The 25,044-nt window shown below is 38.9% G+C and overlaps 3 protein-coding genes across 3 annotated transcripts in view; 2 read left to right on the forward strand and 1 right to left on the reverse strand.

The window, feature by feature from the left end:
• The first annotated feature begins 1,385 nt into the window (after positions 1–1,385).
• LOC146167520 (putative MFS-type transporter C09D4.1) lies at positions 1,386–2,789 on the forward strand. Its single transcript, XM_083385929.1, has one exon. It carries the CDS (start codon positions 1,386–1,388, stop codon positions 2,787–2,789), a length of 1,404 nt encoding a protein of 467 aa, XP_083242055.1.
• Positions 2,790–11,668: 8,879 nt separating this feature from the next.
• LOC146167521 (choline/ethanolamine transporter flvcr2b-like) lies at positions 11,669–13,069 on the forward strand. Its single transcript, XM_083385942.1, has one exon. The coding sequence runs from the start codon at positions 11,669–11,671 to the stop codon at positions 13,067–13,069; it is 1,401 nt and encodes a 466-aa protein (XP_083242068.1).
• A 796-nt stretch (positions 13,070–13,865) lies between these two features.
• Positions 13,866–25,044, reverse strand: part of LOC146167522 (myb-binding protein 1A-like protein) — a 30,330-nt gene continuing 19,151 nt past the window's right edge. The window contains exons 17-22 of the mRNA XM_083385954.1: positions 18,911–19,105; positions 16,966–17,164; positions 16,218–16,384; positions 15,272–15,442; positions 14,492–14,586; positions 13,866–14,101 (exon numbers count right to left, since the gene is read on the reverse strand). Of these exons, the coding sequence (XP_083242080.1) occupies positions 13,866–14,101; positions 14,492–14,586; positions 15,272–15,442; positions 16,218–16,384; positions 16,966–17,164; positions 18,911–19,105 (1,063 nt within the window). The remainder of the gene's footprint in view (positions 14,102–14,491; positions 14,587–15,271; positions 15,443–16,217; positions 16,385–16,965; positions 17,165–18,910; positions 19,106–25,044) is intronic.

Consider the following 25,044-nt stretch of genomic DNA (forward strand, 5'->3'; position numbering starts at 1 on the left):
AGATTAACAATAGTTTAGTCTGAAGATACTAATCAAACATTTAATTTGTTTATAAAACGAAGGGTAGGCAAATCTTAGACATAGGCAGATTTAAGAGGGAAGGACACTTTGTAGCGTATTTTTTTATAAGAACGCTTGCACATAGCTGTTATGCAGGCGTCGCTAAGTGGAAAGGGCTTAGGGAGAAATACATCTAGCTATTTCCAACACCTACGTCTTGGTATAACGAAAAAAATTTTATTGCAAAAGTCAGAACCGAAAAATATATTTGGTATTGTGACATTCAGAACAAGTACCTTTGATTGTCGATGTGTAAAGGCGGTTACCGTCGTTTGAAGTGAAAGCGAGACATATGAGGGAAATGGAAGCATAAAATAATTTTATTATCATCCAGTTAAAACCAAATCTGTTGTTTTCAGTGATTTTAAAAACCTTCTTGTGACGTTCCGCGACTTATTTTAGTGAAACGTAAACAGGTCTGGGGAGGATATGTTCTTAAATGTTATACATAACTTTCTTACAATTATTCTTACGTCCCCCTCGGTTTAGCTCATTTTTCCTATATTACGTTCATATATGCAACTAGTCGGCATATGTTAAAAAAACTTGCAATCAATTCAAGAGATTGCGAAAAGTTTACGCTTACTTGGATCTTCGGTCTAACACGTCTGCGCATATACAGGTTAAAACACTGCACTAAAGATTGAAAATTACTGGAAACTAGACAATGTGAATGTTTTATGACAACAACTTTCCAACTTTAGAAATGTTCATAAGTCTTTATTGTCTGCTGAACTTGAGGGCGAATTATCAAATTAAAGGTACTAAATATACATACGACACTTTTTATTATTTAATTAAACTTACTTATTACAAAAATATTTAGTATGGTTTTAAGACTTCTACAAAATTCTAATTTAAAATAGAACGACATTAAAGGATCAAATTATTTAAAAACTATATGCTTATTGTTCTTATGAAAGGATACAAAATACTTACCAAACTACTGAAATCAAATTTGCAATAATCATTCACCATCAACAACACACCTTGTCAAGTTAAACTTTGACGATGTCCATCGCATGTAAAAAAACAGTCATATATTTGCATAATTGACTGGGTTTAATATGAACTTTAAGCAAACCGCTATTAACTCTTCCACAGGATCAAAAATCATGTCTTATACTAGTTTAATATTAATGTAACTTACCCATTTGAGAACATCATAGTTAAATGTAATTTGAGTTAAATTAAAAATACAACCTGAGGTTTAAGATTAAAAACATAAACCTCAATAACAATTTGGGGGATGGAGTCTCTTAGTGTTGTAATAACGCCTGGTTTTCTTTATACGCAGATCAGTTTATTTACATAGATGTAAAAAAATGACTGTAATGGGTGACAACGAGATTAAGATTTACACTAGGAGGTGGTTTTTTCTGCTAGGCCTTGCTGTTTTCCAGTTTTTGGGCGGAATTTCTTTTGCCAGTTTTGGCGAAATCAGCAACTTTTACACGCAGTATTACAACATCAACCATGCATTGGTGGATTGGATCACAAACGGACGAAATATTGGAGCCGTTTTCATCACAATTCCTTTGGCGTGGTTCGCATTCAAAGGCAGCATCGGATTAAGAAAGATGGTTGTAATGGTTGTGGTAACAAGCACAATCGGAATGCTGTTTGTTACTGTCGCCCTTATTCGCCCTTCACTGGTTGCATTGATATTCATAGGACAGCTCTTTTTAGGAATCTCAGAAACCATCGGAATAGCTTTGCCTTCCACATTTGCAGTTCTGTGGTTTCCTGAACATCAAGTGGGTACAGCAATATCCGTCAATGTAATAGGTCTGATGGCAGGCGACACAACTGGCTATCTCTTGCCGCCCTACTTGCTCTATTCGTCAAATTTAGGCAGAAATGATACATATGCCCTCACTACACAAATGCTTGAGCATGGCCGACATACATTACAAACTATGTACGGTTCGTATCTGGGAATTGCTGGCTTTCTAGCCGTGATCTTATGTCTATTTATTACCGACCGACCTCCAAAAGCTCCAACAGCGGCTCAAAGCAAGAAGAAAAACACAGTTGCTGAGAAAAAAGATAGGGCTATGTTTTGCATGGAGACGAAATCTTTATTCACAAATTGGTCGTATGTTATCACCACTATCGCGTTGGCTATGTCCTTTCAAGTAGTTTTTGTTGAGAATCTTATAATGTCTGAACTTATGCACAGTTTGGACTTGAAGGGCTTCGCTCACCTACCTTCTGACTTGATTAGCGGCTTTGTCATGTCGCTGTGGAGCCTGAGTAACATAGTTGGACTGCTTTTGGGCGGCCCACTAGTGAACCATTGCAAGCGATACAAAGCACTAATTGTAGTTAGCTTGGCTTGTACCTTCATTGCAACAGTGATATTAGCAGTGGGCGTGATATTAAAGAAGTCGACTGCAATATTTTTCGGTAACTCACTATTTGGGTTTTTCAACGGCTTTACAAGTGTCATAGCTCTTGAGATTTTAACGCAGCAAACCTACCCAGTAGAAGAAACGGTGGTGAACACTTGGATGACAGGGGCGCTTTCCATAATGGCATTACTTCTCGGCGTGCTTGGTAGAATAATTTACCAATTTGGGGGTAGCCTTGGGGTCGTGACCTTGCAAAGCGCGCTATTGCTGGCCGCCGTCTTATCAACCTGTTTTATTTCACCAAAAAACAAGCGGCTGGATGCAGGGCAAAACGGATTTCCATCAACGTCCGAAACGCCTCTTTTGCAAGAATAAAACACACACGTTTAGGAGTGTTGAGTTATTGTTCGATCTAACATAGACGCATTTTAAGAATAATTGTCGGCTGGCCAATTACCTTTATCAGACTTTACTGCTGGCAATGAGAATATGTTCAGTAAGCACAAACACGCATTGTTAAATTACTTTATAAGATAAAAGCTTTACACGTTTTGATCGTAATATTCATGATATTTGTTTGTTTCACTATTTGAAGTAATACGATCAGTCAACAGGGGCGGATCGAGGAATTGTGTTTTGGGGCTTTTTTTGGTTTGATATCAAAAAGTTGCCACAAAACGTGGCCGTCACAACTTACGTCATCAAGTTACGTCAAAACCTAACTTGTTTTATTTAAAAATAAGGAAGTAACTTGAGTGCAATGTGAAAAAAATGCCTTTTAATAGTTTCAGTTGCATAAACCTCATTTTAAAGGGTGCGATGGGAAGCACGACGCCTGTTGGGCTAAGGCGAAGAAAGATTCGATAAGACATAATAAAAACTTAATTCTGATGGGCACAACAATTTTTGCATTTGCGTAGTTAAAATAGTAAAAAAATATAGTTTTTTGGGGGCATGGCTACGTGTCCTCGCTGGATCCGCCTCTGCCAGTCATCGTCCCTGACGTTTGTTCAAAAGTATCAGTTGAACATTTCAGTTTACCAACCTCTTGTCAAGAATTGTATTGCTTCGATTTTTAAAAAACATTTTTTCAAACTGGTTGACTAATTATATTTACATGCATTTTTGTAAATAGACAATTTAACCGTAAGTAATTTACAAGTTTGATAATTTAACTATGAAGTTTGACGTTCGTGCTGGTGTTTTTCGCTTCATATAACAGATACATTTATTACTTTTAAACAAAACACAACGGTTCAGCCATGTTTTAGATGCTTATATATCAAATTCAAATCTGAGGCGAACCCATTTTTGCCCCAGATTTGCTCAACAATTTTTCCATAATTTTTTTAGTTTTGCGGGGATTGACATCTGCTTTATTTATGTTTTTAGTTGTTGTCTTACTTATATAACGTGAAGAAAAATACTATATATACAGATCACCTCGTGCATTAGTGCATCGGTTCGTAACCACCGGTTTGCGATAAATGTTTGCCGGGTACGCCGCAAAGTTGTCATTGTTTTGTGTAAATAGATTTTTATGCCAACTTAAGCAGACGTGAATGAAAAAGTTTTCAAAATATTGTTTCTTCCACCTTAACACAACTTGCAGTGTGATGCTTTATTTTATTTTGCTGGCACTTCTTGTGACGGCTTAATTGGGACTTGCATAAACTATAGCTATAGGTATAGGTTTTGTTCATTAATGACTTCGTGCCTATAAATGTAATTCTGTTTAGCGGTCCGTGAATAGATTTTTGTATCTTTACCGGTCCGCAATTGTCAAAAGAAACGCTGCATTGGTGGTTCTTTTTTGTAGCATAATGCGTAATGTTAAAGTACAACTCTTCGCAATTGCATATCCAGGCTTTTGTCTAAAACTCTCAAGTTCGTTTGTCGTTCGGAATAAATATCAGTAGAAACTTTCGGTTGTTTTATCATTAAATACGTAAACCTAGGTTAAGTCTTCTTTAAATATTGCGTAGAAAACATCGTATAATGTTGAAAACCTGCTCCATAACCTACGAAACGCAAACTCAACTAAAGTTGCCATAAAATTAAAAATGTTGTAATAAAACTTTCAACATTCAAAGTTTATCCAGCAAAACAAACATATAAATACGTAAACCACAATGTCCACTAGCATATTTGTCGAATGAAAAATTACGTCTGCACATAAATAAAAACGGTTTTATAATCATACTTAACTGTTAACTTTCTAGGCATATTTATAACATGTTTATTTTACACAAATTTGCTTGAACATTTGCCATTTAAAGCGAATTTTATTCGGTATTTTGCTTTAACGCGGCATTTCCTTAGCTAAAGGCAAAAAAGTTTTAATTATAAGGATGTTCCAGATTTATAGCTTAGTCTTATTTTTATGTTTGTTTTAGCCTTTTGTTAAAATAGAATAACTTGTTCCAGTTAGAAAAAATGTTATATTTCCTTCCGGTAATTTTGGCCGTGGAGTCTACACTGTTAACATTTAACGGCCCGCAGGGTTGTTTTTTTTTCACCCATGTTTTAGGCCTACGGAGCCTATAAATAAATTGTATTGTTAAGCATGACCCGATAAGTGCAATAAATATTTGTGTGGTATACTCTATCAGGCTTAACTGACCTCTCAGGAAGGTTGTTGAGATAAATGGAGCGATTAAACTGGCAAAGGGGGGGGGGGGGGGCGTAGTGGTGCTGCCATTGAATACTAATTACGTAATGCTCTATGCCAGTGCTCTACAACCGGTGTGCAGTGTTTTTTTAAGGTTTTTGGGGGACCGTTTCCCAAATATCTCCAGCGGTTTCCCAAATTTTGGACTTTTTGGTATTTAAATGAAACACTTGCGGTCTCTTAAAACTATTTAGCGGTCACCCAAATCAAACCTTAACAAAACCCTGCCGGTGTGCACGGTGCACCATAGGGTGCAACAAAATATGCATATTGTGCACCAGTACGGAAAGGTATAGGCTACAAGGGTGCATCACAAACTTTAAATGAAATATTATTATTTATAACTGAATGCTGTTTTATGACATTGAATAGTATACTAGCAAGCAGCAGGGCTGCGGATTAAAAACAACCCGAGTCCGACTCCCGAGTCCGACCCCGGCCAAAAAAATACACCCGAGTCCGACTCCCGAGTCCCGAGTCCGACTCCGGCCTAATGTAAGATTTTGTCGATTCCCGAGTCCAGCTTTGACTCTGCAGCCTGTATTTTACTCATTTACGCAACTAAATTAAGGTAGATTTTCTGCAATCCACAGTGGCACCGTACAAAACATTGGTAAATAAACCGAGAAATAGGAGAAATCTAACACTTATAAATAAATAAATTATACCAGCTTTTGTAACACAATTTTTTTTTCCAACTGTTCAACATCATTTTTTTAAAATAGTTGCAAAATTACAAACAATTATACCAAATAATGAGAAAAGTTTGTATTTGAGTGGCAACATGTTTTGTGACGTCACACTTGGACGTATTTTAGTAACGTCATATATAAATGACCATCAAAAACAGGTTCTGATCTACTGACTGTTTAAAAGTGTTCCCGATTTTTCCAGTTTTTGGGCGGAATTTATTTTGCCAGTTTTGGCGAAATCAGCAACTTCTACTATCAGTTTTACAACATCAACTATGCGTTGGTGGATTGGATCACAAACGGACAAAATATCAGCGCCGTTTTCATCACAGTTCCTTTGGCGTGGTTCGCATTTAAAGGCAGCATCGGATTAAGGAAGATGGTTCTGTTGGTTGTGGTAACAAGCACAATCGGAATGTTGTTTATTACTGCCGCCCTCACTCGCCCTTCGCTGGTTTCTTTCATATTCATAGGACAATTGCTGTCAGGAATCGCAGGAGCAATCGGCATAGCTTTGCCTTCAACGTTCGCAGTTCTGTGGTTTCCGGAACACCAAGTCGGTACAGCGATATCCGTCAACTTGATTGGCCTTGTTGTCGGTGACACAACTGGTTATCTCTTGCCACCTTACTTGCTGTATTCGCAAGGTTTAGGCAAAAACAATACTGCATACACACTGAGCGCTTCAATGCTTGAACACGGTCGACGTAACCTACAAATAATGTACGGAACGTATTTCGGTATTGCAGTACTTCTAGCGTTTCTGTTATCTGTGTTTATTACTGACCGCCCCCCAGTGGCGGCTACAGTGGCTATGCAAAGAATACAAGAAAGCAGGAATGTTGGGAAAACAAACTGGAAAATGTTTTGTATGGAGACGACATCGTTGTTCACTAACTGGTCTTATATCATTACGACCATCGCGTTGGCCGTGTCGTTTAAAGTAGTTGTTACGGACAAAATAACAATATTTATATAAGTTTTCTAGGTTTCTCTGTCAAGTGCAACCATGCGTTACGGTATGATTCCTTTGTGTATTTCGGCTTTGTTTTCCCACCCCTTTTTAGTGCAGTCTTTGTTCACTTTCTGTTGCAGTCTTCGTATGGCAGTTATCTGTTGGAATCGGCTAAGTTTAGTTGTTTATATGCTCGTTAATGTAAGACAATTGCAATTTAGTTAATGTCTAGTTATGTAAAGTGTTTTGGTAACATTTTGTTTGTTGTTATTCTTCAAATGTTTAGACGATTAAACCAACACCGTAATGCTAAACACCTAGGTACTGTGAACTTCAGAAATCTCAATGTGTCCTCTACTGTATAACCCCAACATGTTCTGTATGATGTAAACGCCTTTCAATGTCATGATTTGGAATGAACCCTCTTTGGATACGAACTGTATTTGTTTATCCGTTGCCGAATTCGTGCACCGTTCCTTCACCTTCATCGCCATAATATAACACTGAAAACCACAGTTTGTGCAGTTAGAGGACAGTTGTGAATTTCTGACTCATCGTGCCCAATGACGTCACCTACGACAAAGGCAAAAGCCTAGGTTTGCTAACTTGTAAGCCTATGCGTGACAGTCCTAAAATTTTGGACGTCACAGTAGTCTTCATTGAAAATCGTATAATGTCAGAGATCCTGCATAGTTTGAACTTGGAACGCTTTGCCAATTTTCCTTCAGATTTGCTTAGCGGCTTTGTCATGTCGCTGTGGAGCGTCAGTAACATAATTGGCCTGCTTCTGGCTGGTCAGCGGACCAATCACTGCAAACGATACAAGGCTCTAATTGTGGTTAGCCTGACATTGACATTTCTAGCCACAACCGTACTGGCAGCAGGAGTAATTTTGGAGAGGGCGGTCGCAATTTTTCTAGGTAACTCTTTTGTTGGATTTTTCAACGGCTTTTCAAGTGTTTTAGGTTTAGACATTTTAACCCAGCAAACCTACCCTTTAAAAGAAACGGTGGTCAACACTTGGATGACTGGGGTGCTTTCCATAACTGCACTGCTCCTTAGCGTGTTCGGCAGAGTTATTTTTAACAGTTTGGGCAGCTTCGGGGTGATCTTGGAAAGCGCACTTTTGCTATCCGCCGTATTTTTGTCTTGTTTTATTTCTCCGATAAACAAGCGCCTGGAGGCCGGGCAAAACGGCTGCTGTCCATCTTCGTCCAAAACGCCACTTTTGCAGGATAAGAATGTCCGTCATCTAAAGGGACAAACATAGCACGTTAATTTGAATAACATTTTTCAAAAATATAAAAATTATTTATATAGTTTGTTTTCGTTCCTTGATTAAATTTTATGAATGATTCTTTTATGAAAACCAAAAATGGTAAACTAAACGATTTATATTTTGTTTTTTTAACGGTATTTTGTAACGGTGTCGGAATAAAACTGGTATCGGGCATATTTATAGCCGCATGAGACTTATTATCTAAATGACATTGTTCTTTACCGCCACCTAAATGCTGTTGCTTTTGGTTAGTCCTTACAAAGTACAAGTCCTAATTTTTCTCATATACGCTTCTAACATAACCTGTGGTTATGTAAGTTTAGTAAACGTGAAGCTTTTCAAAAACGAATTAAGTACAACATATGGTTTAGTGAAAGATATAGAATTGTCGTCCAAAACATACAACAATATTACATAATTTAAAACTACAGGCAACAAAGACTTACTTGTTTTTTGTTTGTCTCTAGCGATTATTGCGTTATACAAAAGTCATCGTTGCATAATTTAAAAGACTTAAGTAAAGTGTACGTGTTTTTATAACTCTTTTGCGTACTCGATTCAGAAAAGTCCCCACTGTCGTTTCAAACAAATTATATATAACCTATATTCTTAGAACTAATCAACTAGTTTAGATAGCTTGAACACACCTAAAAAAGATATTAATGTGCTTCAAAACATTAGCCTAATATTTTTTTTATGAAACCTTTTGCCATTATCAGTTTTGAAAAGTTTGAACAAAAGTTTTCCAGACGGCGTTTGCTTATTCACCACATGCTGTTGCTACCAGGCAAAGCATGCCAAATAAAAGCTCCCGCGGCCTAACGCATTAGGTCCGCACAAAGGCGCTACAATAATTAAATTTGTGGCAATTTATTTCCTCCAACGTTTCGGCTACCTATACAGGATGCCTTAAACAGGCAATGCAACAATACCAAGATAAAACCCACGCAAAGTAAAACTAAACAAAAAGCGATAAAGGCGTCGACCCACAACTCAATTGTTATCTTTTAACACCTGTTTGCATGGAGCTGGAAATAAAACGTTCGTTTTTATATTAATAGTATCTGGCTGCCGGTGAATACACCACGTTTCACAAAAAATACGTTACCAAAGTCACCTTCTTTCGCAATAACAGTGCCACCAGAAGAATTTAATATTGTGATTGAATTTACATACATGCAGCGCAAAAGCTGACTTCTTAGCGTCGTTGTTTAGCGTCGTTGTCGTTGTTGACTTTCTTAGCGTCGTTGTCTTCACTTCACGAACGTGTTCTTTCCGCCGTGTGTCGAACAAACTTCCTATTTCACCAATAAACCATAGGACAATCGCCGCACAGATTATTATAAACTAGGCCCTTTGCCTTGTTGACTTCGATTGAGTTTTCAGGATACTACAACAGGTGGCATAACGTGGTGATAGTGACCCACTTCTCCCATTCAGTAGGGGCTCGTTCCGTGAGACCGCACGTTGTTGTCTTAGTAACGACAGTGGACATCTAATAAGGCCTAGGAATTTGCGAACCCATCGAAGCCGGTGGTCTTTCACCGGATCACTGTGGGTTTGTGTCCTGCCATTTGTTTCCGGGCAGTAAAATATTAAACTTATTAATAATACTGACACCTATTACCTATAAATCTTATGCCGAAGCGCAGTTTAACTCTGGTCCTACCTCCAAGTGGCGGCATCGTCTCCCTTTGAGAGAATGCTTGTCCTCAGGATTTTGGTCAATGGGAAGAATAAGTCTGTTAATCTTCACCCTTTACTTCACACTTACTTTCTTTTTTTTTTTCAGTAGAAAGAGAGTGGCCCAAATAATAGATAAAAGATTCATTCTTTTATTAGCAAACGTTTCGGCAATTTATTTTGCCATCATCAGTGCAGTAAGTGAGACCAAGATAAAAACTCTTTCTACTGAAGATAATCAACAGATCCGTGTTTAGTGTTCCTACTTTCTTTTAGTTAGCGAAAAACAAATCAAAAAAAACCTCGAAGCTCTTCCTCCACCACGCTCGAGTCCAACGTCAACCTTTTTTTAATTTCTTTTTCGTCATCTTTAACTTGCAACCGACCACCGTGTATATGTGTGCCCCCGTAATGTTTTTGACCTAACATTATGCAACAGATGTAGTCGTATGGATAGCATTTAAAAGTATCCATCTAACCTTAACTTGTATGTATTTATAATTATTGTGTAGGTTTCTGATAAAAAATCTACATAGATGATAGATGGAGTCAAAGGGTTAATAAAATGATATCATAGGTTCAGGGACAAGACGTTCAACAATACTTATCAGAAGTTAAAACAGGGACCACATTCATTAATAAGCTACTTTTAAGTGTAACCACCGTTTCGGAACACAAATGCTCTTATGCCGGATTGACTGCTAAGGGTATAGCGTCTAACAAACCATGATGAAGTATAATGTTTTGCCACGGGCAAATTATGACTGAATCCAGCCTCCGCAATTTCCTAATCATGTATCTAAAGGCCTTCTCGGCATTGTAAAACCTGTTGGTATTTTGCTACTTCCAACACTAACAGACTTCAAAGTAACCGAGAATAACATTGGGTTCCGCGGAAAATGGCGCCATTTTTATTAAGGCATGCTTGTGTTTTACTATTGTATCTAAAGTGTTTTGATTTTGTCTAAATAGACAAAGTCTGTGATTGAAAAAGCCAATAGTAGGCTACAGTGTTGTAATGATAGAAGTTAATTACTTGAAGTAATTGTACTTAAGTATATGTTTTCAAATATCTTGGCTTGTCTTAATAACCTGTTTACAACACTGGGATAGTAGAAGTTTGTGATATTGTAAGTCGTCCGATACCAGTTTTTTAACTGCTTTCAAGTGTAGCAGATTGGCTGCACTTGAGTCAATGTTTATAAATAACTTGACTCGACTTAGGTCATTTCTCTTCTTGCTGAACGCGACTTGACTTGATTTGTTATTATCCACTGGAATAAGGTTCGGTTTCAAAGAACGTTATCTAAACAACTTTAAAGGTTTAGACTTGACATAAAATGGCTTGCCAAGCCATTTAATTCGGTCCACGGTTTATTTTCATTAAAACAATTTTTCTTGGTATGTACAACTCAAACGTAATGACAACTTAGTGTCACAGTATGACGTCATGTTATCTATTTTAGTTCCACTTTTTGACCCGGCCAGCTACAGCATTTTGTGTTTCTCATGCGCCTGCTGTTGAAAATAATGGCCCACGGTTTATAGCTTATTTAGCCTATAAATACATGTACAATAAATGCCTTTTTAATTTTTTTTTATTTATTTATTTATTTTATTTATTTTTTATTTTAATTTATTTTTTTTTGAAAATATTGTGTGGGAACTTAACATCACATACGTCTTACTTGAATTTACTGTTATCCCATAAAAATATGCCAAGGCAACTGCTTACCCCTTTTTACGACATTAAATTAAAGACAGGAAATGCCAAAATAAACGCGTAATTTCCTGGCGCTTGTTTATATCTAACAATATTTTTACATAGATTTAAATGCACACATCAAAATTAGTAAGCGCATTATTCCTAGGCGAACCAATTAACAAAGGAACGATAACTGTTGGCTTTTTGTTGTAACTAACTAAACCTCTATTGTTTGCTGTTATCTTAAATAAATAAACATAACTTTTAGCATGCAGGTTGAACTCTACGCAAGGAGGTGGTTCTTTTTGCTCGGCCTTTTTATTTTCCAGTTTTTCGGCGGAATTTCTTTCGGCAGTTTTGGAGAAATCAGCAACTTCTACACACAGTTTTACAATATCGACCATGCGTTGGTGGATTGGATCACAAACGGACGAAATATCAGCGCCGTTTTCATCACAGTTCCTTTGGCGTGGTTCGCATTCAAAGGCAGCATCGGATTAAGGAAGATGGTTGTGATGGTTGTAGTAACAAGCACAATCGGAATGCTGTTGGTTACTGCCGCCCTCACTCGCCCTTCACTGGTTTCCTTGATATTCCTAGGGCAGCTTTTGTCAGGAATCGCAGAAACCATCGTCATAGGTTTGTCCTCCACGTTTGCAGTTCTGTGGTTTCCCGAAAACCAAGTGGGTACAGTGATATCCATCAACGTAATGGGCCTTGTTGTCGGGGATACGACCGGCTATCTTTTGCCGCCTTACTTGCTGTATTCGTCGGATTTAGGCAGAAATGATACGTACACCCTCAGTGATTCAATGCTTGAAAACGGCCGGCGTAACTTACAAATCATGTACGCTGCGTTTTCGGGCATTGCAGTATTTTCTGCCGTGTTCTTATGCGTGTTTATTACCGATCGACCACCGATGGCACCAACGGCGGCTCAAAGTCTAAAAGAAACAATGAATACAGATCAAAAGACTTGGACTGTGTTTTGTAATGAAACAAAATCGTTGTTTACAAACAGGTCTTACGTTATTATGACAATTGCGTTGGCCATTGTCTTCCAGATAGTCTTCATTGAAAATCTTATAATGTCAGAGATCCTGCATAGTTTACACCTGGAAAGTTTTTCTAGACTTCCCTCCGACGTAGTAAGCGGTTATGTCATGTCGCTTTGGAGTGTTAGTAACATAGTTGGTCTTATGCTCGGTGGCCCGCTAGTCAACCATTGCAAGCGATACAAATCTCTAATTTTAGTAAGCCTGGGGTTGACGTTGCTGTCCACAATCTTGTTGGGTGTGGGTGTGATTTTAGAAAAAGCAAAGCTCATCTTTGTCGGAAACTCATTGTTTGGATTTTTTAACGGTTTTTCATCAATCTTAGGTCTAGAGATGCTGACGCAGCAAACCTATCCCGTCGAAGAAACGGTTGTTAACACTTGGATGACAGGGTCAATGTCAGTCACAGCATTGTTTCTCGGAGTGGTCGGCAGAATCATTTATAGCAGTTTTGGCAGTGTCGGTATAATGACCTTTCAAAGTGCACTGCTACTAGGAGTCCTTATTACAACCTGTTTTGTTTCACCCATAAACAAGCGGCTGGAAGCTGGAAAAAACGGCGTCATAAGTTCCTCCGAAACTCCTCTTTTAAAAAATGGAATTGCATCCTACTAATCCTGCGACTGAACAAGAAAGGGCCATTAAAATAACTTGTATTGTTAATCTGTTCACAAAGTTGGCTTTCGCAATATACACAATAGAAAAAACAGTTATTTTCCTCACTTTTTTAAATTATTTTGCAAGACGTAAAATGCTACTGCTTCTGTTACCTTTGTGTATAATATATTTACAGTTATGTTTGTTAAGTTAAATCAATTGCGAGATGTACAGTGACACAGACATTTTAACTTGTTAATTAATCGTGCACAATCATCACTTCAGACGTCTTAAATAGCTTGCATCACATGTACATAATATTATTGTTTTCTTCTGCATGTGTTTACTTTTATGCGTTCACTAACAAAGTTTAAAAGGTTAAGCGCTTATTTCAATATATTTCTATTCGTCAACTGTAATCCCCCGTGTACATTACACGAGGTCGCAACTTCTCCCCACAGATTATTGCTTGATTTGACAAGATCAACACGAAAATATGACAATACGTCAAAGTGTAATGCTTTACAAAAAGTTTAATTATATTAAATTTGTCCAAAAAACACCAAAGCAGGAATAGGTTCGGTGTTTTAAACCTTGCCGTTTTTTATGGTAGGCTTGCAATTGTCAATGCTACGTGCCTAAATGCTTCTTGCTAATTGACAATTTATTATGTGTGTTGCTTGTAAACAAACTGCACCTTATTAACTAACTCGATACATTGACGTCCTCCGAAGTAAGTTGCTGATAATAGGGTATTCTTCTGAAAAAAAAAAATTGCACAGAACCAAATGAATTTTTCTATTTATTTTGCGCATTATTCGCCAATAGTTGACTCTGCCTTTGGTTGCTTGTTTTTCTTTTTCGCCTTCTTCTTTGGCACAGAAACAACAAGAGAGTCCGAGCTTTTCTGTGCGTCATTTGACGTTCCATCTTCCGCCAGGTGGCGCTTTTGCTTCGAACCTTTTCCACGTTTTGCCTTCTTCTTTTCTTTCTGCACTCTTCTCTTTCTCGCTTTCCGGCTCTCTTTTGGCTCTTCGGTGGCATTTTCGTCTGTGTCAATAAAACGTTGATGAATTGTACATATTGGAAATAAGCTTGATTAAAAACTAACTTAACCCTCCACCAAAAACATGTGATCGTTTCGAAAAATTGGTAGTCGAAACAGTCGCTGAAGAAAAATTGCCCATGTGAAACAGCATTTATTAACTTAACACGTAATTACGGAGTTTTGGGAGCATAATGACCGAAGGTTGTAGTTGGACGTAGAATGATTATATTAAAGAGATGTTGAAGATGAATTAAGAATTATTTCGATATCTTCAAATACGCCTACTTCTGTATTGGCATTGATGTTGTTTCTACAAACAACGGAGCGATTTGCGCCTCGATTCCTGTATTTAACCATTTATGCATTAACCCAAGCAGACTATAGATACCAACCGTTTTCGCCTTCTGACAACTTGCGTTTTCGCTTTTCTTTCTTCTCCTTCTTTTCTTTCTTTTGTGGTTTGTCGGATTTGTCTGGTTTGGTTCGCCTGTGAAACACCAAACGTTAAGAATATAAAATTATCAGTCGAGAGCATGGATGTTCTTTGAATTGAAATTTTTGACAATGGAGCTACTGGTTTTGTGTAGGCGCATATTTTCAATGTCGTTCAGCCTGGGATGATTCATTTGCCAGTAACTGTCAAAAACGACTAATAAAAGCCAATAGTGGCCTGACTGCGTTTATGTCTTGCCACAACCTTGTATTAAGTTAAGCAGCGATTAGTTAATCGGTGTATGAAAGACACACACAATCGGTGTACTGCGAAACACTCTTCAAAACAGGCCTAGATATCGCCAAAAGAAAAATTGAAAGTGCATAAACTGTAATTGTGTGGTTTATTTTAAGGCATGGTTACAACCTTGTGTTCCGTAAAACTATTTTAATGCGATAAGCGATATGTGGTTTAAAAAAGTTGAAAACACTGCGCTAATTTTAGGCGTTCAACAAGATCGATGGTTCACAAACATTTCCAACAGTTTGAAACAATTCCTGCAAAGATTTGTCATAATTACCAAGACTCGTTAACCCAGAAAAACGGACACCTAAATGTCGTTTTCATAACAGCTCGGCTAACCTAATGACTTGCAGACAAAAGTAAGGGGTTCACATCAGTCACTGTCGGCATACATTATAGCGTGGCATGCGGTGAGCACATTTCTTAGTAAACCTACTTTGCTCCGAGAGTGGAGAGGACCTTCCAGGCGAGGTTGGTGATTTCCTGCGATCTCCTTGCTTCCTGCAGCTGGAGGAGCTTGTTGAGAGCGTCACTGACTTCCTTCCATTGTTCCAGGTCGTCTTCCGCTGCCTTTGACTTTATGGTCTGGACCGGGTGATATAGGAGTCTGTGTGGTATAAAAAAAGCATTTAAAAGAAAACGTGTGAAACTAGAGACGCGTTTGTCTTTAAAATAACACTCGGCGTGGATGTTTCCTGTATACAAGCTCTTTATCATATACAGTGAAACGGAAAGCACGGATACTCTTACTGGCATTTATGTTAGTTATGAATGCGAACAGATTAACCCGAGTTTTGAGGCAATAACAGCAGTTTTAATGACTCGAATAAATTAAGAGAAATTTACCGTCAACTAAATTTTTCTTTTTTTTTTTAAATAGAGCACATAGTATTATTGTGGCACCTCCGAGGGGATTGACATTTTAAATTATTTAAAAATTTCGCTTAACAAAAATAACATATGAATGGTCAAGTTAATTACTAAAGGTTGGGTTTTTCCAAAAACGTTTATATGTCGCAAATTAAAATCATTAATATACCAAAAGGAGTGTATACAAGACCGCAATGCATATTTTAACTCACATTATACCTTTCTTTAAATAATAGTGTTGCAGACAAAATGTAAACCTCTGAGTCAAACAATTACAATCACAATGGTTAATCGACTTCCTGATGAGTAATGAAACCGGTTTTGACGCATTTACAAAGCACCATCTTTGACAGCAACAAAACAAATCAACTGAAATTAGCCGAAAAAAATCAACTAAAATTGCCTCCAATCCACTTCAGACACAATTAAAACCAATAACTCTAAAAAAGGGTTCGGCTCTCTATAAGCGGCCACGAAAATTGTCCAATTTACTTGCGATTCACAGCACTCACCGCAGAAGTTCGGAGACGTGTTTTGGCCGAAAGTCGTCTGCTGGCTGCTTGCAAATCTTGCTTAGGATGTCGGTGATTGTGTCCACGAGCTCCGCCGAGTGCTGGCCGGCGTAAGGGGCTGACACCGAGCAAGTGAAAAGTAGCTGAAGAAGCTGGCAAGCCTGACCCTAAAATAGCAATAAAGATGAGCTAAAATCCATTGAAAAGCAACGCCGCGAAACGATTACGGCATCCTAATAACATGCCTCACAAATGAACACAGTACAATATAACACACAGCCTTTTGAAGTTACTGCAGATCTGCAAAACCTACTAATGATTTTCATATTATTTTATATTATATTTTTCTTTAGTGGCTATGGCTACTTTACAGTTCTTGGTACAACTTACAGGCTCCATTTAAACAAGACAAAATGTCTGGCGTACCTTTCCAGACAATTTGCAGTGGGTATAACGAAAGTAATAACGCTACAAAAAGTAGAAGCAATGCAAAACCTAACAATGATTCTTATATTATATTACTTTTAGTAGTCATAGCTGATGTACAGTTCTTTGTATAAGTGACAGGCTACAATCAAACAAGACAAAATGTCTGGCGTACCTTTCCAGACAAATAGTTGCTGTGGGTTTAACGAAGTAAAAACGCTACAAAAAATCAAAGCAATGCACCTTAGTTAGCGTACAATCTGGTAAAAAACGAAAAAACACCAACAATAAAGCAAATAATGGAAGTAGGCAGATATCGTACCTTCCTAAACACAAGGACGGCGTCTTTCACGTTGGCGATGAGCGGTTTGGTGAGGTTCCGGGCGAGGATCGGGTAACGGCTGACGAAATCGTGGAGCACGCATTGTTGCATCTTGCTATCCCGCCTGCTCATGTAGTCGTCCAGCGCGCTCGCGTACATCGCGCAAACACGCTCCACGTCCACGGCGCCTGTCTCGCAACTGGGGGGATAGAGTAGGGATGTGCATAAACAAAATGTGTCCAGTATCATAACTTAATGCTTCATCAGTAAGTATTTTAACGACAAGACGAGGCCTCCACGACCTTTAAACTGCGAGTAAGAGGTTGAACGATTCTTTAAAGAGCGACTGGGATTCGACTGGTCGGCTAACTACAGTGAGGGGCTAATCCAAATGCTCCCCAAGTAAAAACGGCAAAAGCATTCAACGTATTTGTAAGTATTATTATCGCAAGAGGTTTTGATCACACTGTGATTATCACAGTGTATATTCGGTTATCGTGAATATAGTATGTTCTTAACAGCTACATTCTTCTTTGTTTGCAATACAAAAAAGTCAGTAGCTTATAGTTTCATGCAACATGTAACACTTTAACGTTGCTCATTTCGCTTTCTTTTCCCATATCAATAGACATCTTAGCCTTAAAAAAACAGTAAAATAACAGGTCTTACGTTTTCACTTTACAGGTAATTTGGGCGGCGGTTTATTTTATTTTTATAATTTAAAACAGGTTTTACATAATGGCCATCCTGCAACTCAATCTAGCGTCCTTGGTTTCAATGTGTATACAAAGAGATTTTGAGCTTTAGGCGATAAAGCTTACAAGAAACAGTGGCCAGAGACTAAGCGGCAAAACATGTGTAATAAATTTTACACTGACATCGAGTAATATTTGGGTTGATGAAGTGGTGCCGGATTTCTTCACATAACCAATGTGAAAAGAAGTCTGGCATACCAAATAATACAGGGTCGGTTTTACTGCGGAATGAGGCGCGAGCCGGTTTTGTCTGCTTTCTATCGCTGTTGAATATAACCACTGAACTCGGTGCGGTAAAATCAAACAAGAGAAAGGCTTGGATCAGTGTTTCTCAAACTTTTCAGCTTGCGATACACTTAGACTTGGGACGATCAAAAAAAAAGATAGGCGGCGCACTTTTTTAAGAATAATACACAACCTTGACAATAGTCCTTAATACACGGCAAGCTTATAGATGAATACCATAGTATTGCATACATAGTTTTTAAAATAAATATAGTTTACATTTAAGCCTCACATGCTTACTTGTGGCTAGTGAGTAATATGAATGGTTTATATGAAAATCTTTGGATACACACCAGTGTGCCGTTGCACACAGTTCGACAATCACTGGCTAAGATAAAGCGATGGGAACACACGATAAGAAATGTAAAGTATCAACTTTTAATGCAGAATAGTTTGAATTTTGTAAGGCTGTCATTAGGACCAACGACATAATGAGTAAGATATTAAATCGTCTGAATACGGCCCAAACATGTCAGAATAAGTCCTAATTTTAACGAAGTAAGGTCTAAATCGACAAAATAACGCCTGAAACTGTAGGGAGGCGGTATGGGACACCTGTCTGACATCGAACGTTTGGGTGTCGAAGCTTGGGGGTCCCAGTTTGAACTGCGCCGTTAAGGTTAACGTTGTTTTGGCACGAAATTGTTTGCCCCTGTATGGGGTTATGGGCAGGTAACGAATGATGAGATAGGAAATTTCGTGAGAGTTGAAGTTATTGGGGGAGTTAGTGATGTTAGGACTAGGATTTTGGGTCAGGTAAAAGCTGTATAGGCCTTATTCTGGCTGTTTAGGATTTAATCCGGCCGGTCTAAGACTTATTCCAATCAAGAGGTTTTCACGACTATTATGTATTGGTCCTATTTTGGTCTATTTCCGAATGTTGTTAAGAGGTCATTGACGCTTACCCTTCCTGCGTGGATGGCTGGCCTGCCAGCACCCTCAGCAGCAACATGCAGCAGTGAGACGAGAGCTGGGAGAGAAAAACGCCGCCGTTGGCGCGCTCGCACCTGCGCAGTATCGCCTCCATGTCGTCGTGGCAACCACTGATCTGCGCAGCATCCAACGTGCGCGGGTATCCCTTCATCTTGCACAGCTTAACCCTGGGTGTGAAACAAATTGTCAGTCAGTTTTTTTTAGGTTTTGGAGGTTTGATCCGATTTATGCTAATGGAAAAAATTATCCTGATTGATATCTTCATATTTTAACGAAAAACCTTTTTATGACACAGCTTCTGAGAGCGTTGTCTGAACTAAAGTGTTCTACACCGCATTTTTTAGTGAACAATTTCATAGTGATTTTTGATAACTAATCCATCGTAATTCTATAAATGATTTAAAAGAACAAACAATAAAAAACACAAAAGCTCGCCGTGTCGTATTCTCAGTGCACAACAACAAAAGCCTTATGGGCGTTTAAATATAACCGCATGAACTAGATGACTTGCAACCACCACTTTCGACATCACGGCAGAAGCGCTGTTGTGACGTTTTTACGCCTAGTAGATAAGCCGTGCAACAATAATAAGCAATGCAGATGACTTTTCAGTTGCAAATACTCTTTCGCCATGTTGTGTACAATGTATATAACCAGGTTTAACACAACTTGAGAAAATGTGTGTCGACTGGTTTCCTCAGCGATTGGCAAAAAACCTCCGATTACGGTTAAAAGAAATGGCTCTTTACCTATGCATTTACTCCGAGAAAATTTTACAATTTTATGAGAAATTTTTGCAACGATATTATATGCTTCGTTTGACTGCCAAAAAGCAAAAAAGTGTGTTTTGCTTAATAAAATAAAAATCCGTGACCATCCCGTGAGACTCTACAGAACTTCGGACTCGCGTGAATCCTTATAAGGGTTTCCAGGTTCTTCAGATTTCAAAGTTCCGGCTAAAAAAATTCTTTGCTGAAAATGCAAGTCGAAGGTCAAAGCTCAACGTTTACTTAAACAGATTTTATTTAAACAAGCATATCTTTGGGCAAACCGTACGTCTTTAGGGTAAGATGGCCGACAAAATCGGGTTAACGTGGTGATCCAAAGGTCAAAAGTGTAACGTATGGTAAATCGGGATGCATATTTTATTTTTTTGAGTAGAAGGTTTGGCTGTTAAAGCAAACTCGCGTGAGCACTTGCTCTATTTCAAACAGTAGTCTGTTCATACCCAGTTTAGGACAAAAGACTCTACTTTATTTTCGAATGCGCTCGCACAAATCAGAAAACTCATATCATCTTCATTTACTATTTGATTGTACAAAAAGTGCTGTCGAGATTTCTTATTCATTGAAGGCATATTTGCCAGGATTTAGGTTTAGTGTCACAATAGCATATATTTTTGGTTTCTTGATTGACAAAAAGAACTGTCTTAATGGGTCATATAACAATAACTTAAGTCATTAACACTTATAGCTTTAAAAACTTTTGTATTTTACCGCGAAATCGTCAAATTGTTTTCTTCTGAGACATCCTAAAAGTGCTCTAAGCTGTCTGGCAACCCTGATCCTTATCAAAGAAACTGACAAGAAACCGCAAGTGGCGGGCAGAAGCTGATGGAAAGCAGACACAGGCTGAGAAGAAAGGAGAAAACATAAACCCTCCTGTCTTTCATATATAACTTTTTACAGAGACTGGCTTATTTAATGTCGCGTCGTTTAAGGGTCGGAAAATGGGCCATTTCAATAGAGTGATTTAGCATACAAATAATTGAAGGCGCTGAAATGAGGACTGCGTTGGCGTGGACTGACCAAGTGTACTGTGGTCTGTGACCAGTAAAACACGGGCGAGAGGCGTGAGAAAAGACCAGATTCGAGGCCAAGTACTTCCTCTGCTGGGACAAGAAATTCGTTGGAATCTCGAGGCGGTTTAGCACAGCTTAAACGCTGATATGGTTTCAGGGGGTTCGAGTGTGTTTGAGTGGTATGCTAGTGCGCGTAGTAAGTGGGGTAAGTGGGACGAGCGCGTGCATAAATAATTCACCGCTTAGTTGCCGGTCTGAAGAGATTTGCGACCAAACTATGCGCGAAGGCATACTTCAAGCGCTGGCGGAAACTTTAAGGCAGGTGTGAAGCAATGTAGGGCGAATTTTACGGAAATGGTGTAGGTGAAATGTAAACCACAGGCAACCGCAAGTAAGTTTAGATAAATAATCACAGAGTCTATGTTAAGAAAAAATAGTCCCTCAACTCAAACCTGGAACAGTTTTTGTCCCAAACTTCTAGCAACAACAAATAATCGAAACCATATTAAAACTTTCGAGTGTTCTCCAAAACCCGTAACCAGGTGCCATGCAAAACTCAGCCTGTGTCAGTTTGTCGACTTTTTATTTGGGCTGGGGGCGTCTACGTTTTCAGTTCACGTGCAAGGTCTACTGGCAATGCATTGTGCGGTCACTTCAGTGGCATTGTGACGTCATATAGGCGCGGGGAAACGAGAAGGCAAGGGCTGGTGTAATGCCAACACGAAGAGAAATCCTATTGATTTGCCAGAGTCAGATAAAAGTGCTTGGAGAGTTAGAACAGGGCCATTAGTGGGATGCATGTTTGTACAGCATTGTCAGGCCGAATTGTTTAGTTGTGTGGAGATGCAAGTTGTGTTACCGAAACAGGGGTGTTTAGCTAACGCTTTTTAGACAACTATTCTCAAGAACCAGTTTGCTGTCTATAGTATATTATATAGAACACAAATATTTGTCATTCCTTAATAAATAAGCGTCAATAATAATACGATGTTTCGGCGACGCGTCGTGGTTAAGTAACGTTGGTTTGAAAGGCATGGGTGTAATTCAATGCCCTCCATCAACATATATTTTGTATTAAAACATAGAAAACCGGAAGGGCAGATGCCATTTTATTGCGAAATGGCGGGAGTCAGTTTTACGTTTTATCACCGAGAAAATATTTCGAAAAGCTTGGAAGCCCAGCTCAATTTAACCACGTGACGCGGTAAAATGTTAAGAGTCCGTGAATTTAGCTGGAACGGCGAGTTATGTCAATATTGTTTTCCACCGACAGTTTGGAGAGGCCTGTAAACTTTTTAACGGTCTCTCTGGCATTTATCTCCAGAAGCTTGTAAATCCTGCCTCAGAATCGTTAAAACCCAACCGAGCGATTTAATTAGTAAGATTTTTGGATGATTCAAACGATAGAAGATATTTTATAGGGAACAAGTAGTGTGAGGTTAATATGGTCAATATAACATAGATTACGACATATTCTAGTGCAAAAATCAGATATCGAGCGTAAATAAAGTCCTTTGTACGCTTAAAAGGCGAATTAGGTTTCTACCATTCGTCAAACGATCAATAGTGTGTGCTAACCTGTCCGCATAACTCACCACAAAAAGGAGGACGGATTTAGAGAAAACGGCACTTTAATCTGTCGTGTGTAACTGATTTTCGAACGTCAGCGGCAGGTAAATTATTGTAGGCATTGGAATGCCGTGAGTGGACGTTCGGCTATTTGCGCGTGCAAACACCTGGCCTTTTCACGGCTCCAACCGCTCGCTAATTAAGCTGCGCGAAGCGAAGTGCCACGCTATGTGGCAAGGCTAAGCGCGCAACGGCATTGCGCGCGCACCCAATCAACTAATGGCCCAGCAACGTACAGGCTTTATCGCAGGGATCTATCGCTTGGGTACGGGAGGGACGCTACCGAAGCCTTGTTAAACGTAGTAGGCAAACAGTGGGATAATCCTCGGCGATAAAATTCAACTGAAATGCGGCACAGAACTTTTTTTATAGATATCTTTACCTTGTAATTGTTTACATACGCGGTGGTAAGGCAGTGTTAGACAGACAGGCAGAAATCCGCTCACAAAGGGTTCACATTCCATTGAGATGTAGCTTATTAGTTGAATTTGCATAGTTTTAGGGGCAATTAATTTCCACACGACAATCGCCGTAAGTTATATCCAGTTAGCTATACTGCTCTAAAACGTATTTTTCCTTAATAAAATAACCCCCCAAACAAAATCGGTTAGCTTGGAAAAATGTTACCATTGTACAGTGGCGAGCTGTAAATATCTCAATTGGATCACGTTTAGACACGTACAAGGTTTAAAACCAGCACTACATCATGCTAGTTTCGAATAGGCCTCCTTCCAAAGAAAGTTCCCTTTGCCGCGCCCTTTCTGTTCCCGCTGAGCAGCAATATTAACATGTGGGAAATCGCAGTCGGCAAAAGGCGCGGTTCATGGTCGTGTGGCGTGACATCGGGCCTTTTGTGCGCACTGAGCAATTAACCCAGTTGGTCGAGCCATAAAATCCACAGGCCACTCGGACTGTTGGTTTGGACGGTGGCTGCCTTAAAGACGCTCGGCCCTTGTTTACACAGGCTCCGAAAAAAAGGCCGGCAGTAGCTTTTTTACTTTTCTTAGGTGCATATTTTTAACCCGTTTCGTGACCTTTTTATTTTGTCCCGCCATTATTTTTCGTCGAACACGTTCGGTGCTGTTTTTCGCACCTTCTCGCGTAAACAACGCGGGAAAAAAGGAGCCGGCTTCTTGCTAAAAAGGCCTTGTAAGCTGGCCGATTGCCAAACACAACAAGAGCGCGATAAAGCCAACCCAGCCGCCTTGGGGAGCAATCGGGTCGCTTAGATTCGCCGAAAAGCGCAGGCACCACAATAGAAGGCTATATATATATCGCTGCCAGGGCCGAAGAGCGATCGACTTTAGATTGGGGTCGACACAGGGCGGAGCTCATAGTTAGCAAGAGAGAAGTAGTTAAACAGTGGATTCGGAGGGCAGGGCGTTTCTAGAAGTTTTTGTGGAAGGATTTTGCCAAGCTGAGACACGAATCTTGAGGAACTGGGCAAGGTGCCGCCTGTGAGATTTGGTGTCTGCCCTTCGCAATAAACGCGAAAAAGCTTAAAAATGCATATTTGAGTAAAGTTACAGTGCTTTTACAGGTCTTGGGCGTAGATTGACAACAATGCGAGGTTTAGACTTCTGCGTTTTGCATAGAGTTACACAAGCTTTATAAAAGTTCGACAAAACTTTGTTAAAATATCTGCAAACGTGACCCACGTGCAACGTAATGTAAAAATTGTTTAGACATACGGCTTTATGAACTATATAATGGACGCTTCTCGATACCGATAATTGTAATGGCTCAAATACTTGATGCCAATAATAACTTCTTTTTGGGTAAATATTGATTTTTTAGAGAAGGGATATTAAAAAAATAAAACAAACATTAAAATCACGTCAATTTTAGATATGAAGTGGGTGGAAACGCCCTTTGTCAATTCCATCAATCAAGTATATAACGCTAACATCGCACATTAACAAACCATTAGCAAAAACATTAAATTTCGTTCGAAATGTCGTGAGTGGCCCGACGCCGCTGACGAAAAACAATAAAACAGCGAACTGGGTTCGTGACAAAAAAATGTGCGCAGATTTCGCACAATCGTCGTTGTTATCGTCACAGAATTGCGTATAAATGTCACTGCCAGACGCCCGGTATCGCCATTTCGAGTTTAGCGTTTGTCCTATTCGTAAAACAAAATTGACAGGCAATAGGAAAAAGTATGGCATGAAATCGATATAGGGCGATATTTTATCAACGCATAATTTTTAATTAAGGTGAAAGTCAGTTGTCTACGTATTTCCTGTCGAAATGTGTCAGTTTGTCAGGTGATTTAAAATTAGAAAGCGCACTGTGCAACAAAAATTACAAAAAGTGTGCAATATGCTTTAACTTATCTATTTCGGTTGGAGAGAAAATGTTGCGTTTTTTTGGTAATAAATATATGCAATTTGGTCATTTGCAAAGAGAGTGAGTTGACCAAGTACCTCTGAGACATATAAAAAGTAAACTTACATCAAATAATGCGGTAATACATACTACTAACAATTAGTCACCACCAACTTAAAAAAAATATTACTACCGGTATATAGAAAGGATATAACAGGAACACATTTAACCTAACTGACATTAAAGTATCTTTAAAATTCCTAAAAACCCATGTGTAGACGGGCAAGGGCAAATAGTCTTATACATAATTAAAACGAATCGACCAATTTTATCCAGATATAACCA

Source organism: Ascidiella aspersa, chromosome 1 (assembly GCF_963924565.1).
Source record: "Ascidiella aspersa chromosome 1, kaAscAspe10.2, whole genome shotgun sequence".
NCBI classification, from domain to species: domain Eukaryota; kingdom Metazoa; phylum Chordata; class Ascidiacea; order Phlebobranchia; family Ascidiidae; genus Ascidiella; species Ascidiella aspersa.

Coding starts and splice junctions, on each gene's coding strand:
- LOC146167520 (XM_083385929.1), top strand. CDS start 1,386: ATGACTGTAATGGGTGACAACGAGATTAAGATTTACACTAGGAGGTGG.
- LOC146167521 (XM_083385942.1), top strand. CDS start 11,669: ATGCAGGTTGAACTCTACGCAAGGAGGTGGTTCTTTTTGCTCGGCCTT.